Source organism: Tachypleus tridentatus, chromosome 7 (genome assembly GCF_004210375.1).
Source record: "Tachypleus tridentatus isolate NWPU-2018 chromosome 7, ASM421037v1, whole genome shotgun sequence".
Taxonomy (NCBI): Eukaryota; Metazoa; Arthropoda; class Merostomata; order Xiphosura; family Limulidae; genus Tachypleus; species Tachypleus tridentatus.
In genome coordinates this window covers 4550764-4572161 of record NC_134831.1, presented here as the reverse complement: position 1 = coordinate 4572161, position 21398 = coordinate 4550764, and the positions used below count along the sequence as shown (strand labels likewise).

Here is a 21398-nt window from a genome sequence, read left to right as displayed (position 1 = left end):
CCACCGCCAACTCTTGGGCTACTCTTTTACCAACGAATAGTGGGATTGACCGACACATTATAACGCCCCCGCGGCTGAACGGGCGAACATGTTTGGGACGATGGGGATTCCCACCCACGATCCTCAGATTACAAGTCAAGCACCCTAACCACCTGGTCATGCCGGGCCTTACACAGATAAAATTTTACCGTACGTTTTTTTGCTGATAAAGGAAAAAAAAAGGAAAAACTTCCAAGCTACGCACAACATTGATATATCTGCGGACGTATAGTGCCAAAATGTGGGTTTCGATACTCGTAGTGTACAGAAAACAGATAGGCCTTTGTGTAGCTTTGTGCTTAATAACAAACAACAATAGCTGAGACAACGTTAAGCCTTTAATAACGCCAAAATGCTATGGTTCAAATCCCCGCGACGAACGCAGCAGGTAGCTGAATTTCCCTTTGTTGTAAAACGGGTCAGTTGTACATTACACAAAATAGTAGAATATTGTGCAAAACTTTTAGCCTAATCTTCTACTCTGGTTAGCTGGTTAGCTTTAAGTAGTTGCTGGCAAGATGTCTTATTCGCAATATCCACAAGCGATTTAAAGATTCCTCAAAAATTAGCAAAGGCTACGCAGTGCATTAAAACGTAATTTCCGTTGGGCGTCAATTTCTTGTTCTACAAATTGAAATAGCTAGAATCTCGAACTGTTCTTCCCATTGTTCGTTTACTCAAACATAATATTCGAGATGTTCCAGCTGATTTCTTCTACCAGTTTCTCAAAAGTCCCGGCATGGCAAGGCGGTTAGGACACTCGAGTCGCCCTTTCAGCCGTAAAGGCAATGTAATGTTACGGTCAATCACACTATTCGTTGGTAAAAGAGTAGCCTAAGAGTTGGCGATGGTTGGTGATGACTAGCTGCCTTCCTTCTAGTCTTTCACTGCTAAATTAGAGACGGCTAGCGTGGTTAGCCCTCGTGTGGCTTCACGCGATATTCAAAATAAACCAAACTAAACTAGATTCTCAGAACTCCACTCCAGTGGATCATCTCATGGCAATTCTAAATCCTGTTTAAATCCTTAGTGATTCTCCTGTCTTTACACTAATAATTCTTTCAAGACACAGACACTGGTCAGGTTGACCTCACGGCGCACAATCAGTGAAAGTGGGTTTCTTCCTCCCCCACATCTCACTGTAAACACTGAGCTCATTGATCCTTGAAAGTCCCGAAGTCCTACAAAAGCTGTCTGTTTCGGGAAGAACATCAGAAGTCCACATCTATCGAAATATCAGACATCAAGAGCTAGGCGAAGAGAAGTTAAAGAGCTTCTGAACATCCCAAAATCTTTCGAAAGAATTGCCATGATTATGATGTAAATAGAAACAAGTTCATGGCTCAACACTTAACAACTGTATGCAAGATGGGTGGGGGGTAAGAGAATAGGTGATATTAGGAAAGTGCAAAAGACTTATCAGCCTTGTATATATATATACCATAATAACAGTTGAAGGCCTAACAGCGCAATGTTTGTCTTAACCGAATTGATCTTTTGTTTAAAGTTTTAGGCCCTGTTTACTTTCTCCTAAATAATATTAAATCGCAGATCACCAAATGTTATCTCAGATAAAATAATCATTTGTTTGGTGTAATAGTTAGTGTTTTTGTTTCTCTCAATATAACAAAGTTAGTAAGACAAAGTAACCAGGAATCCCTGGTAAAACATTAACAATATATTTAGATAATATCAGAGCTGGCTTAAAGACATGTTTCAAAACAGTGGCAGGTGTAAGGCATGGCCAGATGGGTTAAGGCGTTCGACTCGTAATCCGAGGGTCGCGGGTTCGGATCCCCGTCACACCAAACATGCTCACCCTTTCGGCCGTGAGGGCGTTATAATGTGACGGTCAACCCCACTATTCGTTGGTAAAAGAGTATTATCCCAAGAGTTGGCGGTGGGTGGTGATGACTAGCAGCCTCCCCTCTACTCTTACACTGCTAAATTAGGGACGGCTAGCGCAGATAGCCCTCGAATAGCTTTGCGCGAAATTGAAAAACACAAGCAAAAAACAAAGCTCATAAATGTTTTCAAAGTAAATGTTTCAATATAAAATCTAACTCCGAATAGCAATCAATTAGGTATTCCTACTTTACGTAAAAAAAACAACAACTAAACTTTCCAAGTTTATGAAACTACACTGCAGAGAGATTCAATTTGGTGCACTGCTTTAAGTCATATCTTAAAAAAGTGAAAACATCGAGAAACCTGGGCGTTTTGATGACTTTATAATCAGTATATAAAACCGTTAAATAATGAATGTATAAGCGCCAGTGCCATATTGTAAAAAGTGTTCATAAATCATAACGGAAATTCTTCCTACAGAGTTCAACGCATTCGTATTTCTGACAATATAATTACAGTCTTTCGTCATAACTCTTGTGCACACGGATTGGTACCGTGTGTAATGAGGAAACGGCAAGCAATTTCTTTAGAGAAAAGATAATATAATGTAATATAACTTTTATATAATAATTTGACTTGTTTGAACACACATTTGTCATTGCATTTCTTTAAATTTAATAAGCAGCATATGCCCGTCTGAGGTTAGGGCTGACGCTTAGTAGCAAATATTGAAGGAGTTTACTTTTCATGAAATAACAAGAGATTATATATATATATTGCTAGAGATGTGAAGCAGAGATATTTTTGGTTAGATAATAATTTACTTGAACAAGACTAAAAATATTCGAAAGTGTGTCTTGGTTATTTGAGTTTTTCTTTCTTTTTGATTTTAAGATATATACACTCCAGCCATCTCAGGGAATCGAACCTCTGATTTTAGCGTTCTTAAACTCACTGCTCACCAACAAAAATACGGGAATGCTAATTAAATATTAGTTCTCAAAAAAATTTATTTGATTTATCGTAAGCCACTCGGAAATATCACTAAAGTAAATAAAGAGAATTGATAGCGCTACGTTATTTCATGGGATGTATTTATTTGTGAGTTATTTATACCGTTCAATTTTGGGAAATTACATTAAACATTCACGTTCTCTATTAATGAAAAGAGCGAATAAGATTAAGGCTTTAAAAAGGCTTAAAAACAGTATGTGAACATCAACTAAACTTTGTTTAAAGTTAGCTTGGCATCTTATGAGCTCAGAACCTTTGGTGACGTAGGCTCTTTTCTTCACTGTACGAGCTAACAAAATCCACGAATAACTTTTACATTCTAAAACTTACAGAACTGTTTAACTGTGATCAAACGGTGTGGCTTTGATGTTTCTTTCTCTCTTATTTTTTGCGTTTTGTCTAATTCATAGCAGGCATCGAACAAATGATCGTAAACATGGTTGAAACTTTGGCAACATTAAATCAACAAGGTCTCGTAATGGTTCACTGGTAAGTTTGAGGGGCTTATAATGCTAAAATTCGAAGCTAAATCCCTCAGATGGAGGACAGCTCATATGGCCCATTATTTAACATCAAACTATGGCGACTAAATCTTTGAATCAAACTGTATTTTCTGTCAATATCCAAGTCACAACGTTTAATTTCGTTATATACTTATTTAAGCAAATTCGTTTTCATTATACCCTCCACCACCATCAGTAGTTCATTCATATGTCTGAAGGTTTTTAAAATGTGGAATCGATACTCGTGGTGGGCTTAGCACAGATAGCCAGTTATGTAACTTAGAGCTTAACAGCAAACACACTCTATATATTCAGTGCTATAAATATTTAGAGAATTATCTAGCATGGATTCATTTTCTATATCTTCACTCCATTGATATACTATTAATAACCCAGAAATACTAAATTATTATTAATTACACCGAGATGTTATTTTTAAAAACTCTTAAGAGCACAGTTATGTTCAAGTGTTGTTAAGGGCACAGATATCCTTAAATATAATTTTATTTTCTGTAGCTGACAGCAGTTAAAATCAAATGGAGTATGTATAATTATTTTAGTTAAAATCTAGATATACCCAAATAATCCACAAAGATGTTTTTGACTTGTAATTGTAGTCTACGATAGCGTGACAAATTTTTAATTTTCATTAGACTTTCCACGTGATTTCTTTCCCCTTAATTAATACTGACAACATGCTTGAAGTGTTGTATAATGGTAAAAAATTTTCATGAGACTTTACAACCCTGGTAAACATAGTAGATGTGGATACGCGATGGTATAATATCGATTTGTTTGTGTTCTTGAACTCTAAGACGGATGATATTTTTAATTAACTATTGGATTTCTACTTGTTTGTGTGTCAAAACCATTGTTTAAGGTTTCCAAACAGGTTTATTTCAGTCGTTAAGTTTGTGTGTGTGTGTGTGTACAGCTCTCTGTTAAATTCGAGGGGCTTATAACGCTAAATATGAAAGTTTGAAACCCGCTGTGTGCACCGAACACATATATCATTGTATCATTTTTGCTTTCAAGAGGTGTAGCTAAGACAGTACTCTAAAATATTTATTTATTTTATAACAACAATGTTCTATTGTATATAATGAATGTGTTAACCATATCTTGTTGTGTGTGTATATATATATATATATATATACGTGATAAAGCAGCGAACAAGGATTTGTGCATGTTGTAAGTGCTCTAATAATTTCAAATTTAATTAATTCTCTTCCCAAGAATTTTATTTATTATACCTAAAATACAGTTACATACGTATGAAGCCATAACGGCAAAAAGCTGGCTAAAATACGTAGTCATCAGATAAGTTGAGCATGGTCTAAGAATTAGCGTATCGGGCTGCGGATCAGAACGTTGACGGTTCGAGCCCGAATACATTTCGCTGAACTTGCCCCGTGCATTCAACTACAGGAGCCTTAAATCAACTCCACTATTGGAATAAGAGTAGGCGAAGTGTGCTGGTAAGCAGTTCTTAAAGGTCCAACTGTTCCTGTACAGTACAATTAATAACTAACACGGACTAGCTTGGAACCTTTTTTGTTTGTTTGTTCCTCAGTAAAACATTAATATTATTTTTCACTAATGTCAGGGTAAACTTGTAAAAACAACATTCAAGATAATAAAAGTACTGTATCTCAGAAGTATCTCATGTGTCAAGAACACTTCTGCAGTCAGTATAAAGATATTTTATCACCTACGTCCTTTTGTAAGTTAATCACAGTTCATCGAAAATGTCTAAAGTAGTTAATTAACCAACTATCATAAACGCAATCAATGTTAACTTACTTTGCTTAAAACCTAAATTATAATCACTGACACTTTAGATAGTTATTAAAGGAGTAGTTACTAACATAAAATGGGATGGTAATTCCATGCTGAGATTAAAAACTCTGGTTTTTTGAATATTAAAAACGTTTTTGAAAAGCCATATCAACTGGATACAGTAGGATACAGGCACTTCCTCCACGCAGCTTTCATTACATTTACCCCTCAATAAAAAAAACATGTTTGTTTAGAATTAAGCACAAAGCTACATGATGATCTGCCCACCACGGGTATCGAAACCTGGATTTTAGCAGTGTGAGTCCGAAGACATACCGCTGTACCACTGGGAGACCGCAAAAACGTCTTAATCAACGTTATCCGTCGTTATCAACGGATACGGGCCATTTTTTGACAGGGGGTGAGAAATAATGTTCTATGTACGTCAAAATATAATCATTTTTGACAGAGTTTATGAACAAAAATTGTGTGAAAAGTTGATCTTCATGTTAACAGGTGGAGATTTTTTTTTTTTCGTGATCTTGCTGTGACCTTAACCCTCCAAAACTAACCACTTCTAAACTGGGTCATAGTTTGTTTGATTGTTTGGAACTAAGCACAAAGCTGCACAATGGGATATATGTGCTCTGCCCACCAAGGGTATCGAAACCCGGTTTCTAGCGTTTTAAGTCCGCAGATATACCGGTGTGCCACTGGAGGGAGAGCAGTTGGGTCATAGTCCGAATCGATTCAGCCTCGTTTCTTCCATATTCATTCAGCCTTTTTCCGGAGAAGTATTACTGAACAAACACGAAAACGAACACACACACGCACACACTCACGCACGTAGGGGTGAAAACAGGACCTCCAACACCTTCGTTAGAGAAGGTAATGACATGCTGAAATGTTCTAAGTGTTATTCAAAGTAATAACACATATTTAAATATGACAGCATTCCTCTAAAAGCGTTCTACTAAATTACTCGTTGCATAAATGTAATTAAATATCTAGGAATATAAACATATTTATTTATTGTATATAAATAAACTTATTGTGAAAAGATGAGAAAAGGTTATAAGTGTAATTACTTTATGATTATATTATTGAAACAATAATCTTGTAAAGGACATACGTTAAAGAATCCACACTTTAGTGAACAGTTTCGCTATTAAAGCAAATCATCAGTTAATTCTTTTTAAACCATTTGTTGATTTGGAATACGTGACCGAATCAATACAAATCAGACGTTTCTGAAAGCTCAGGAATACAATCGGTTATACTCTAATGTTACTGTGGGGACTCAGGAATACACTCGGTTATACTCTAATGTTACTGTGGGGACTCAGGAATACAATCGGTTATACTCTAATGTTACTGTGGGGACTCAGGAATACAATCGGTCAAACCATAATAGTTATTGTGGGGGACTCAGAATTACAATCTGTCTACTATAATATTATTGTGCCAGTTAAGATACCAAGTAATAAATGGTGCATAGTACTTCATCCAATGAAAACAATGTCTCCATCTAGAGCCACGATAATTTAGAAATTAAAAAGTAATGGTACTATACATATACATACATACCTACATATTGTTCATTATGAAAATATAACTCTGCTAAACCCAATGTTTGTACGGTGGTACGGGATACCATTGAAATGCACGTTCTTGAGTCTACACCACGTAACTGCAACGAAACGTCATCCCTTGTCCGAGCTCTTTTGACGAATCCTCCATAAGCTACGTATTAAGTGAACTCAGACTGTTTTGTCTTTATGTCAAGGGTCATTAATTCAAAAGCGAAGAAAAACTGGACATGATGACCACAAAATGTCTTGAGAAGAGAGTAATATATTATATGTTTTCTTTAATTTTTTGCCCCGGGATGGCCAAGAGGTCAGTTAGCGTGCTCGGACTTTGATTCCAAAAGTTTTTGCGTCGTAAAATTACTCTACAAACTTTGAGACTAGTTGTGTTATAAGAGTGATAGTGATATCCTACTATTCGGTTAAATAAGTGGAACCAAAATGTTTTATAGCTGCCCTCACTTCAAAATTAGGGACAGCTGTGAGCAGATAGTCCTTTGTGTAGGTTTATCCGAAACTTTCAAAATAATCATATGTTAATATTTCTTAATACTATTATTATTATATTATCTTGTTTAATATTACTATCAATAATATTAACATATGAATTAAATATATTTTCTAGAAGTTATATCCATTATATTTTGTGACGAACTATATCTGAGATTGAAGTAAATAGTTTATTCATACCAAATATTCTATTAATGTCATATTCTGTGCCATGATTAAAAAAAAAAAAATCTAGGAAATGTACCTGTGAATGGCCCGACGTTTATTGGCTTTACTTCGTAGGGATGACCAGCTTGTGAATAATTCGTAATGCGGGTATACAGAATAGGGGCAAGCACTATAAAACATCCGTGCTACACGCGGCATTAAACGTCACTTTCGTTTTGGATCACCGTCTTATCCTTTAAATAAAAATCTCTCTTTTGATGAGCAAGCACGACCTGATGGCCAGGGAACTGAACTTGTAATCTAGGTATCACCCAACATTATCACCCTTCCAGCCTGTAGAGGGAGGGGAGAGTGATATAATTAACGATCAGTATCACTATTAGTTGGTAAAAAAGTAGTCCAACAACTAATTGCTTTCCTTCTAGTCTACGGACAGCTAACACAGATAGCTCTCGTGTATCTTTCCGTGAAATTCAACAAACAAATAACCTTGAACTTTAAAGGTTGAAGACGGGACCATCCAAATTATTGTTATTTGTTCGATATTGATTAACTCAGCCCTTCAAAATAACTTGTGAAGTAAAACTACCAAACAGATAAACAGACAATTGTTCTTTATATAGATAGATAAATGAAGTAGATAAATGATACAATCAAAATGCACAGTAGTGGTTACTATGTTTCATTCAGTTGTCTTTTAACAAATTGGTAAACGTAATCGAAATTAATTACCCAGGCTTAATAGTATTTTTATCACTTCTATTATTCTACTAAGAAGTGTAAAGAAGTGTTTTGTTCAAGACATCCAAATGATATGTTTGTTCGTTTAGAATATCGCGCAAAGCAACTCGAGGGCTATCTCCGCTATCCGTCCCTAATTTAGCAGTGTAAGACTAAAGGGAAGGCAGCTAGTCACGTCACATTATAACGCTCCTACGGCTGAAAGGGCGAGCATGTTTGGTGTGACGGGGATTTGAACCCGCGATCCAAATGATGCAAAATATGAATTAATTCAGCCACCTCACCAGTTTCATATTCTGCATAGGTTCAGTTAGAAACAGGGTATGCATCCTTGTAGCATTTATTCATTACTGATAAAACTAGAATCCACGAGTTTTTGTAAGCGAGAAGGAAGGTGGATCAAGTATTGTTTGTTTGTTTTGAATTTTCGCACAAAGCTACTCGAGGGCTATCTGTGCTAGCCGTCCCTAATTTTGTAGTGTAAGACTAGAGGGAAGGCAGCTAGTCATCACCACCCACCGCCAACTCTTGGGCTACTCTTTTATCAACGAATAGTGGGATTGACCGTCACATTATAACGCCCTCACGGCTTGGAGGGCGAGCATGTTTAGCGCGACTCGGATGCGAACCCGCGACCCTCAGATTACGAGCGCATGCCTTAACGCGCTCGGCCATGCCGGGCTGGATCAAGTATCAGTGACACTACGAGTATTCAGTGTTCTTTGATAAGCAACACACTTTATTTCTTATAATAAGCACCTCAATACCAAAAATATATTTAAGCTTCTGTCAGTTTACAAATCATTATTCACCTCAATTTCGCGCAATACATTAATATGTTCGGTTTTCTATCTATATTAATTTGATGTATCCGTCCTCAAAAGTAATTATAAAATTCTTGATTGTATCTTAATAACAAAGTGAGTGTTTATGACAATTTAATTAATTTAGGAACTTCTCTTGATGTATGTGTCTGGCTCTGATTCTGAGAGTTAAAATGTATGGTTGTGGTTCTAATTTACAAGTTTTCCTTCATGTATGTTTGTGGCTGTAGTTCAAGGAGTTAAAACTTGTTTGTGGTCTGACTCAGGAACATCACTTGGTTTATGTTTGTGGCACTGATTCAGGGACCTAATGTATCTTTGTGATTCCTAATTCAAAGACTTGATTTATAACCTTCGCTTTACGAATAATGAAACTTAGTTCGATGAACAACCTGAAAAATGAAAGGAACTTGTCTTTTCCTTATCGAACATTTCCCCAGAACGTCAATTACATGTGTAGCGCACGAATCAAAGCAATGGAAAAACAAAATCTTTCTGATCAATAGAGTTGATTTTCCTTTGTTAAACCAATCATTTCGTCACGCAGATGTATATACCAATGGATAAATACCACGTGGCACAAACACCCTCCATAGTTAAGTAAACTTCTTCATTTACATCCAACTTTGGCAGCCCTTATCCGTGTATACAGATGTATGTTAATGTGTTTTTTCTTCTACAAATGTCAAACCGGTGTCAGAGTTCAAGACAATTAGCAATCGCATTATTCCATAGGTTTGTTTGTTTTTTTTTCAATTTCGCACAAAGCTACACCATGGCTCTCTGCGCTAGATGTCCCTAATTTAATAGTGAAACATTAGAAGAAAGGCAACTAGTCAACATCACCTACCGCAAACTTGAGCTACTCTTTTACCAACAAATAGTGCGATTGACCATAACATTATCAGAGCGAACATGTTCGATGAAGGAAATTTGAACTAGCGACTATCAGACTGCAAGTTCAACGCCTTAACCACATTGTCATGGTGTTCCGAAGGATATTTAAATTATTTTCCCAAAGGGGACCGACAACCGCTTAGAGGAGCCGCCCGCCTGTTTTAAGCACTTACACCTCCATACAATAATGTGTTGTCTGTCAATGAGTCACTAGACACTAAAATGATCTCACATAAGGGACGCTTATCATTAAAATTAATTGATAATTTGATGCCTCCGAGAACTATTTGCTTTGAAAGAAATATCTAAAAAATATTTTCGACGAAAAATATTAGTGCGCTCTAATCGCAAAGATGTGTTCAATTTTGGGATTTATAATTTTCAAGAGGAGAACATCATCTGCATTAATATCATTGCAAAACGAATATGCATCAACTTAAGGTACCAAGACCATCCAAAAAGAGGCCTGCAACGAGTCAAACCCACACTATTGTAAAAAAAAAATGCAGAGTCATGTAACAGGTGAAAATACATGAGCGCAAAGGTAAGTGACGAAAGTTGTTCGCTCCTTAAGCAACAGTACGAAGTATAGAAAAGAAGGATACTCCGTCTGAAAACTAGGACAGTAGGATATGGTATGACCACGAAAGTGTTTCCAGTCATACCTCTTGACCAACCAATGCATATCTCAAGCATATGGAAGAAGTACTATATGCGCTATTACACATTAATACAAATCGGTAAAGTTGCCGGACGTAACTTCTATAGATTTCTTTTCAATCGGACTGTTGAAACCAGCACTGGAAACCCCTCATCTTTGTGTACTAGGTAAATTATAGAAGTCTTATAGGTAGATTTGGTACCATTTGGACAAGACAGCTTTACAACTGAGTGTTTTGTCAATGGAAAATGCGCTGCAGAGCTATTCACAACATGAACAGTCGTCAAATAGATCATAACAAGGCGTGGCGATGTGTATTTTAACGATGTAATAATGCCCCAAATCGTTTCAATATAATATCCTTTAGTGTCTCTATAGAGTCTCGAATTATAAAGCATCAACACCCTAATAATGGGCCCGGCATGGCCAAGCGTGTTAAGGCGTGCGACTCGTAATCTGAGAGTCGCGGATTCGCATCCCCGTCGCGCCAAATATGCTTACCCTTTCAGCCGTGGGGACGTTATAATAATTCGGTCAATCCCACTATTCATTGGTAAAAGAGTAGCCCAAGAGTTGGCGGTGGATGATGATGTCTAGGTGTCTTCTCTCTAGTCTTACACTGCTAAATTAGGGACGGCTAGCACAGATAGCCCTCGAGTAGCTTTGTGCGAAATTCAAAAAACAAACAAACAAACCCTAATAATGGTAACAATAAACAGTCATACTTGCAACGCCGCTTGCCGAATGTAGATATTAAAGAAAATAATCAGAATGAAAAGTTTCAAATACTGAGAAAGAATTCAACAATGAACAGCATTCTATGACACGAGTTATTCTGTGCATAGATTATTTTTATAAAACCTTATGTAGCAATAGCCATAGTCTCCTAAGATAATAGATTAGCCTCTTGTCTATAAGATTATATATTATCTTATTTTCATTGAGGTAATAAATTACCTTACTGTCTATAAGGTACTAAATTAATTCCTTGTTTACAAGGCCTTAAATTAGTCTCCTGTTTATTAAATAATTAATTAAATGTTTGTCTGTAAGATGAAAAACAATCACCTTATTAAAATACCTTTAAAATAATTATATTTTGGAGCTAATCTTCTATAGCAGAAGTCTTTAACTTTTAAAGTAAGATTCGTAGTGAATTTTCATCCACTAACACTAACATGTTTCATGTACGCTCTGTAGCAAATTTTTATCATGGGAATAAAATCTGAAGTGCAAGTGTTTCAAGTGTTTGAGCTCGTTACAGTTTTGAAGAATATTTTATAAATCAAGTCTGACGATTCTTTGGATATTTTATGTTTGACAAAAAAGAAATAAACTTTTAATTTTTGAACCACCTCTAAAGTAACTTCAGTAACACTCTGGTGTTTCCCAAGCTGGTTAGAATATAAGCTGTTAGAAAATATTTTATCTCTCCATGTTCTACTATTAACGTCGTTCGTTCACATTTTTTCTTCAGAGTAACAAAGCAGAGAGGTAGCTCGAGACGATTTTTTTTCTCATTGAATACAACACTCGCCATAAAAATGTAAAATTTACAAGTTCCAAAGATATCTTACGTAACATCAAGTGTAAACGTTCTTATCACGATAAACTGTACGAAAGTTAATTTTATAAAATATTTTTAAAAACTGCTAATGGTTTAAGCTTCTCTGAATTAAAGAAGGACTTAGCTCCAGCGTCATTTCTAATTTTAACCACTTTGTTGTATCTAACGATCCTAACTCATTCCAAAATGGCTGAGATTCTGTTCAAAGAAAACGTAAGAGTTTTTTAGGAGGGAATAACTTAAAACTGTACATTACTTACGTGTTTCTCATCTTCAAAACTGTACATTACTTACGTGTTTCTCATCTTTAAAACTGTGCATTACTCACGTGTTTCTCATCTTTAAAACCATACATTACTTACGTTTTTCTCATCTTTAAAACCATACATTACTTACGTTTTTCTCATCTTTAAAACCATACATTACTTACGTGTTTCTCATTTTCAAAACCGTACATTACTCACGTGTTTCTCATCTTTAAAACTGTACATTACTCACGTGTTTCTCATCTTTAAAACTGTACATTACTTACGTGTTTCTCATTTTCAAAACCGTACATTACTCACGTGTTTCTCATCTTTAAAACTGTACATTACTCACGTGTTTCTCATCTTTAAAACTGTACATTACTTACGTGTTTCTCATTTTCAAAACCGTACATTACTTACGTGTTTTTCTTCCTTAAAACCGTACATTACTTACATGTTTCTCATCTTCAAAAGTGTACATTACACACATGTTTCTCATCTTCAAAACCGTACATTACTTACGTGTTTCTCATCGTCAAAACTGTACATTACTCACGTGTTTCTCTTCTTCAAAACCGTACATTATTTACACGTTTCTCTTCTTCAAAACCGTACATTATTTACGTGTTTCACTTCTTCAAAACCGTATATTGTTTACACGTTTCTCTTCTTCAAAACCGTACATTGCCTACATGTTTATCTTCTTCATTCACATTACGTATTATCTTTTCTTTCTATAAAAGCGTAAAACAAATTAAAAGGTGAATGTACGATAATTAAAATAATAGTATAAATGAAACATTTTTTCCCTGAAAGGCACAACTATATAAGATAATTATATTTGCAAGTGGTGCATAAGCTAGTAAACCCTTTTAGTGCTTGCGTCTCTGGAGAAGTCATTCATAGAAAATATTCAATTTTTTATCATTATAAGTGTATTATTTTATTAAGTATAACAAACGTTGAGCAGTAATTAATTGTGAAGTAGACATTCATTTATGCACGTCTGACCTCTTTAATTATTATTGGTACTCATTTAAGATAAGTTGTTTTTATTCCAGTTATTAATTTTTATCCCAATGTGCACTGCTGTGTGGACCTCTTAAAGGGTCACCAGTTGCTATGGCCACCCAGTGAAAGTAAAGATGCTACTGGAAAGTAATGTACGACTATTCTAGATGATGAGATGAAGAAATGTTAAATCTGTTTCCAGGATGTTGATGTTTTAAAACATTTAATTCTACGAAGTTGTTCTTCCAGTACCTGCTGACGCCCTTAAATATGTACTGCAACCTATAAACCAGTCATAACGGTTCTCAATGCAAGATGACGACTCTCGCGGTATATTAAGTGTTACATTTGGAGAGAAGAAAGAAAAAAAAACGCCGTGTGTAAATCATTGGTTATTTTCAATAAATTAGTCTCGTTTGGCAACATCTTAGAAAATGTTTTGGATACGACACTGTTGTTCCAACAGTGAAAGTTGGTAAAAGTAGTGTTAAAGTATAGGCTAGAACTATTTAGTTTGAATTTCATCAAAGTAAAATCTTAACATCCTGTGACATTTAAGGCAATGCTGGGATTATACAGGGGAGAGCATGTAGTGTTAGGCTTAGTAATAAATAGTCCCTCACTATGTAGTCATTTGAGGCGAATAATGCCCAGCATTTGTTTAGGCAAGTTAAGATATCTAACCCGAATCCAATGAAGTCCTCTGAAATAATCTGGAACGTTTCTAGGGAAACAGACTTAACACACCCTGAAATATCTTTATACCTGGCAGTATTTCACCAAAGAAGTATAAAACTATTCCACCAGGTGTCTATCACAAGGCCCTACTGAAAATAACGTCCAACGTGTGTTTTTTAACTATTACACTAACCACGAGGTACGAAACGTCACAGCTTCTTCTTTTCAAGGCCACCCGCTAGTACAGCGGTAGTGTCCACGGATTTACAAAGCTAAAATTAGATGTTCGATTCCCCTCGGTGGGCTCAGCAGATAGCTCGATGTGGCTTTGCTGTAAGAAAATACACACACACACACTTCTTTTCAAGGTCTGTTCTTTAAATTAATTTAAGCTTCAGGAACGAAACGCCACAAGTTTTTATTTATGTTCTTCAACTATTAAGTGAAGCCTTAGGAACGAAACGTCACAGCGTCTTTTTTTTGAGTTATGTTCTTTAACTCTCAACTGAAGCCTCAGGAACGAAACGTACAGTTTCTTCCTTTCAAGATATGTTCTATAACTATTAAATAAACCCTGAGGAACGTAAACACTACAGCTTTTTTCAGTAGGTGCTCTTTTAATGCTTTTGGTAAAATACGTTAATTTTGGATATATGTCATATTCCATTAGACTTAAACTAGTAGTTATTGTATAAATCATTCTAATCTATTATACACATAGCGTTGTGAAAAGGGTTTAAGTATTGTTTTTATTACACGCACTGTGTTCGTTTATTTACTTGGACCTACATGGCCTGGGTTTGGAGTTTTTTTCAGCGCAAAGCTGAGATTAAGTAACTTCGTTGTCAAGTCGCGCGCAAGTCGTAGAACTCTACTAGTTTGTTTCTGTTAAATTCGGCGAAGACAAGTGACCTTTGAACTTCCTCTACGTATCTAAATGTTCGTGATAAAATAATAGGATAAATCAATCAGCCAATAAAAATACACGGAACATTTCTAATTTACATATCATTAGTTCGTGTCAGATGTGGCATCGATCTGTGTCTGAGTGCGTTATTAACTCATAACTTATTTTCGAAACTGTAGTAATAATTCCTAATAACTATTTACTGCAACCATTTTAATACTCAAGTCTTTCGCCGTTGAATAATTTTTATAAAGATTTTTTTGAGTCACCAGTCGATTTCACGATTAAAAGAAAACAATTAATTGTAACTAAATTAACTTCGTAGCCCAAACTGTTCGATAAGATAATTCTTCCATGTTAGTTTTTTTTTCTGAAAAAAACTAGGCTTGGTTACTAACAGCGGTTAGGCTCTCTTGTTTCTTTAATTTATCACTGACTTACCCATCTAACTGGAAGGAACCGAGCTGAAAGGAGAGAAAGGAGATTTCCACGATGTCTCCGTAATCTCCTCCTTCAGCTACGAATGTAATCCGGCAGACGTATGGAAATGAACGCTGAAAAGGTTTCGTCATACGTAAGAGATACTTTGTTCCCACGAGACCGAAGTACGTCCGGTTGCAATCTGAAGAAAAATTGAACAAAATTGATAATATGTTTTATTGAGGATTAGAATATTAAACTTTACAATCATACGGAGTGAAATTATTTCCGTGAGGCGAATTAGAGGTGGTCCAGAGAACAGCTTGGACTTTGAGTGGAATTTTCGTTATATTGTAGTAGATAATTAGAAAAAAGAAAAGAGAAAAAAATTTTAAGAAAATATTTAATGATTAGGTCTAATCCTATAATATAAGTAACTGAATTAGGGTAAAATGTCAAACATTTGAAAACTCTTTGAAACATACTTGGCCACCTAGTGCCTCAATGGCGAGCTTGGGAGCATATAACCTTTAAACTTCAGGATTTAATGTCCGTGTTTGGTAGAGAGCAACTAAATGGTGGGACAGCTTTGCGCTTAAACAATAAAACAAACGATAAGTTTAGGGTGACTCTAATGCAATAGGACTCATAAACGAAATGTGCATTTTAGGAATTAAAGTAGCAGCAATCCGTGATCAAACACACCTGATTGGCCTATTCTATTTTTCATATGTGTTTAGAGCGTGTTATCTGAATAGAGGTCGCTGTCAGGAAATATATTTTTCCCACGTATTTTCTGGAGTTTGACAAGCTTCGTCCCACCCTTTATATCGAACGCAGAAATAAACATAACTGAGAGAAAGAAGGGTTAGTTTTCGTTCAAGCAATTTCTTTATTACATTATTTTAATGCATAAGAGAACAAAGAATATGTACTTCAATTATTTGAAGTTTCGTTGTTTTTTGTTTTTTTTTTGCTGGAAATGCGACTTTCTTTGACGTCTAAACAGTATAATAGGCCCGGCATGGCCAAGCGTGTTAAGGCTTTCGACTCGTAATCCGAGGGTCGCACGTTCGAATCTCCAAATATGCTCGCCCTTTCAACCGTGGGGGTGTTATAATGTTCGGCCAATTCTACTATTCGTTGGTAAAAGGTTAGTCCAAGAGCTGGCGGTGAGTGGTGATGACTAGCTGCCTTTCCTCTAGTCTTACACTGCTATATTATGGAGGGCTAGCGCAGATAGCCCTCGTGTAGTTTTACGCGAAATTCAAACTAAATTAATAGATTTCACATTGTTGTTAACACTTAATTCTAAAAAATCGTTGTATTAACTATGAATTTTAGTGCAATATTTTAAGGTTTTAATCACTAGAGACCAAATTTTTTGCTTAGTCGACGCATTAAACTGAATTTTATTCGAAACCGAACTTTAACCTAAACCTCTTAAAGCGAAATGTATTGATATGTATAGCCTGTAAATACAATGAGTTCCCCGTTGCGACAACAGTAAGTCGATGGATTTACATCGCTAAAATCAGGAGCCCGATTCCCCTAGGTGAGCAAAGCAGATAGCCTGATGTGGCGTTGCTTTAAGAAAACACACACTAAATACAACGAATCGGTAATTTCAACAAACGATAAGGCTTAAAATAGGCGAAAAGTCACACATCGCAGAGGCCAAAAATTACACGAATAGGTTGTTTTGAATTTCGCGCAAAGCTACACGAGGGCTATCTGCAGTAGCGATCCCTAATATTGCAGTGTATGGTCAGAAGGAACGCAGCTAGTCGTCATCACCCACCGCCAACTATTGGGCTACTCTTTTACCAACGTATAGTGGAATTGGGCGTCTCACTGTAATGCCTCATAGCTTAAAGAGCGAGCATACTTGCTGAAAAGGGGAATCGAAATCGCGACCCTCAGATTGCGAGTTGAGTGCCCTAAACACCTGACCATACTTCACCTTGTGGGCTGTGGGTAAGTTCATACTTGTGGCAAAGAGGCTTGAACCATGAAACCTTGCATTCAAGGTTCCAGCAGGCTAATCATTAGTAAACGCCCAGACTTTTACAGTATGAGTCACTTGCATCACTAGCGCAATATAATGAGTTAAGACTAGCCTGCACTTTCTAAAATAAGTGGATCTAATATTGTGAGCATAAATATTGAGAATGACGCCCTCTATTTTTTATACTGGTTTAAGTTTTCGCGCGGACTAACAACATATACTTTTGTTTTCGGCAATCCGATGTTCTAACAAACTATAGCGAATATACATAGATAGCTTCATTTTACGTTTAAAGCTGAAATAAAAATACACATACACTGCTCACAGTCTAAGAGAATCAAACAGAATAATATTACCTTTTATAATTTTTTGTAACTTAACCTTTGATTTAAAATCAGGATCACAGTTCAGAGATAGATACAGAAGTTTCTCTCACTCTATCTTTTCAGTCTCCACAAATAACAAATAAATTGACAGAATACTTACTTGTGCAACCCGTGGGTTCATCACTCCCGTCTGTACAGTCGTCAGTCCCGTCACAGAAACGGTTGTGGGTAATACAGTCACCGTTATCACACCGGTAATCAGCTAACCTGCACCCGACGGTGACTGGAATCACGTACAGACTAGACACCACAAAGAGGACAATCCATAGTTCGAATCTCGATGTAGAAGCGAAGCTTTTCATGTTGAAGTCACGAGTAAACAGACGTCGACGAAGTTATTGTGTGTAGTCGCTTAACCATTTCGCTAAAAACGTCTCAAAGGGAGGTTCGTACGTCTGAAAAACAAATGGAGATTAATTCTTGGTAACAGAAGCCTAACATTTTTTATTTTCAACGTCAGCGGACGAATTCATGAGTACAAAATGATTCGAATGTTTTCTTTGAAATTTCTCAAAGCAGAAAATAACTCACTCCGTCCGTATGTTCATCCGTCTTGCTGTTCCAATTTACTACTTGCCTGTTTGTTTGAAAGAAAATATTCTATGTTTATGGTATGCGATAAGTGTTATGTTTCGTTGTTACGTTGAATTTCACACAAAGCTACACGAGGGCTCTCTGCGTTAGTCGTACCTAATTCGGACACGATAAACTAAAGGGAAGACAGCGAGGCGTCACCACCAACCGCCAATTCTTGGGTTACTCTTGTGAGATGAAATAGTGAATCTGACCGTCGCTCTTATAACACACCCTCAGCAACGCTATACACGACCGACTCCCACGAATCATTTAATTAGTGCGTTACAGTCATCGTGTTTCTGTTTTCTTGAAGGAAAAACGTTCCTCTCCAGCTTAGCATTTTCATTCTCTGCCAGAGTGAAACTGCACGAATGGTAGTTTTGTTTTCGCCCCACATCGATTAAACAAAGTACCAAATGCGACGTTATATTCGTCTAACTATTATGTCACTACTTACTGGCACAGTTAAAGCATAGACAAGGTATATACGCCAAGTAAAACACAGATAACACACACACACGCCCGATAAAAACATAGATAACGTAGATACGTCCGATAAAAATATAGGTAACATTCACACGCCCAGTGAAACACAGATAACGCTCATACGCCCATCAAAAGCACAGGTAACACACATACGCCCAGTAAAACACAGATTACGCTCTTAGGCTTAGTAAAAACACAGGCGCCATACATGCGCCCAGTAAAAACATAGGTAGGCCCATATTCTTCTACCAGAGACTAATTCAGTATAAACACACGCAGTATATATGTATTACGACAAAAACACTTATTAGTTCTTTAGTGTACCATAAGTGCTTGTCCTCACCTTTTTCAGATTCATTATTTAGTGTCCCATAAGCACCTGTCCTCACTTTCCCAGTAGTTTGCTTTAGTTTGTTTTGAATTTCGCGCAAAGCTATTCGAGAGCTATCTGCGGTAGCCGTCCCTAATTTACCAGTGTAAGACTAGAGGGAAGGTAGCTAGCTAGTCATCACCACCCACCGCCAACTCTTGGGCTACTCTTTTACCAAAGAATAGTGGGATTGACCGTTACATTATAACGCCCACACGGCTGAAAGGGCGAGCATGTTTGTTGTGCGACGAGGATTCGAATCCGCAACCCTCGGATTACGAGTCGAGCGTCTTAACCACCTGGCCATGCCGGGGCTTTTCCAGTAGAAAACTCACTACCACTTATCCTGTATACGAACACAGATGTCTTTCTCGCTGAATTCGCTAACAGGAGATGTCTTATACTGTGTGTGTGTATTTTCTTATAGAAGAGCCGCATCGTGCTATCTGCTGAGTCCACCGAGGGGAATCGAACCCCTGATTTTAGCATTGTAAATCCGTAGACTTACTGCTGCACCAGCGGAGGACTGTCTTATACTGGGCGAGAATAAAACTGACATTCATATAGTGTCTCTCTGGTAGAGAATCGAAATGTAGAGGGAAATTATTCCTTTTGTTGTTGGTTTTAACGATTAAACTTTCTGGTCAAAGCACTGTTATTTACACAGATAAAGACTGAAAACCGATCAAGAAATATCTCAGCTAATTTAAATGGTTATGTAAATGTTTGGCACGTTTCACTTGATAATTGACAATAAATTTATGCCATGCATTGAAAATGTTGTTTTTTTAAGTCTTAAAAGTATATTGTAGAGGGAGCTAAGGTATACAACAGACTTGAATGTTTCCATCTCAACGAACAGTTTATGAAGTGAATAGTGTCATTATATTTGAGACGCTAGTAATAAAAAGCATCTACTTACAACGTATCAGTTTATCACCTGTTGTTATATTCGAAAATGTTACAGCGTGAGAGTGTCCTTTAATCTTTTCCAGTATCCATAGCAACAAATGATGTTCAACGAGTAACGTGATCTACAATGCTCGTATCTCCATCATTTCCAGCCGTGCTATTATTACAGAAACTTTACCACCTGTGCTGAAGCAAGGCGCACACGACAGACGTTTCTCATACATAGGTCTTCATTATTCTAACGACGGGTCGTGTTGAAATACATACAAATCTATGTACCACAGCAGGCTTTAAACCACAGTTACGTGTAATACAGGCATGGAAAGATTGCTTTATTACACTAAAAACAAACTGCGTAGAAACTGGGAAATATATAGATAGACAGGTAGATCGTTAATATCACTCGATCACTAATAACACTTCTGCTTAGTAAGATAAACGTAGTTATAGAAAAACGCTAAACTATTTTTTTTTTTGTATATCAGATATATTCGCACAAAGCTTCTAAGATATGTTTCTTATGTGAGATATCTACGCTAGCCGTCCGTGCGTTTGTTTGTTTTTGAATTTTGCGCAAAGCTACATGAGGGCTATCTGCGCTAGTCGTCCCTAAAGTGACGATCAATCCCACTTTTCGTTGGTAAAAGAGTAGCCCAAGAATTGGCGGTGGGTGGTGATGACTAGCTGCCTTACCTCTTGTCTTACACTGCTAAAATATGGACGGAATAACCCTCGTGTAGCTTTGCGCGAAAATTCAAAACAAACAAGCTTTATTTTATTATATGGTTAATCTATTAAATCATCCCTTAAGTAATGTCAGATTTTAGGTTCAGGAAAAGAAAAAGGATTTCAAACGCTTTTAATGTTACTTAATCAATAATGTATATTCCATTATTATCAATTACTTCCTGCCAACAGTTCACAAGCTTCTGAATGTCACTTCTATTAAATTCTTGTGGTTTGGAGGAATAGTATGTAGAGAGGGCAGTGTTGACATCTTCATGTATTCCTTCAAGATAGTTCTGCAAACTTCAGAATAGATGATAATCAGATGGATCAAGGTCTGGAGAATAAGGAGAATGTGGAAGTTTTCCCAGTTTAGCTCTTCAATCTTTGCAAATGTGATCCTTGCTGTATGGGGCCGTGCATTATCCCGGTGTAACACAACACCTTTACGATTGATCAAAGCAGGTCTCTTTTCTTTAAGTACAACATTCAAGCGCTCTAACTGTTGACAATAGAAGTCTGATGTAATC

The 21398-nt window shown here is 36.6% G+C and overlaps 1 protein-coding gene across 1 annotated transcript in view; it reads right to left on the bottom strand.

Moving 5' to 3' along the window:
- The window catches only part of LOC143255028 (uncharacterized), a 55925-nt gene that overhangs the window by 8090 nt on the left and 26437 nt on the right, over positions 1-21398 (bottom strand). The window contains exons 2-3 of the mRNA XM_076510041.1: positions 17899-18193; positions 15426-15606 (exon numbers count right to left, since the gene is read on the bottom strand). Coding sequence (XP_076366156.1) covers positions 15426-15606; positions 17899-18100 — 383 coding nt within the window. The 5' untranslated portion in view covers positions 18101-18193. The remainder of the gene's footprint in view (positions 1-15425; positions 15607-17898; positions 18194-21398) is intronic.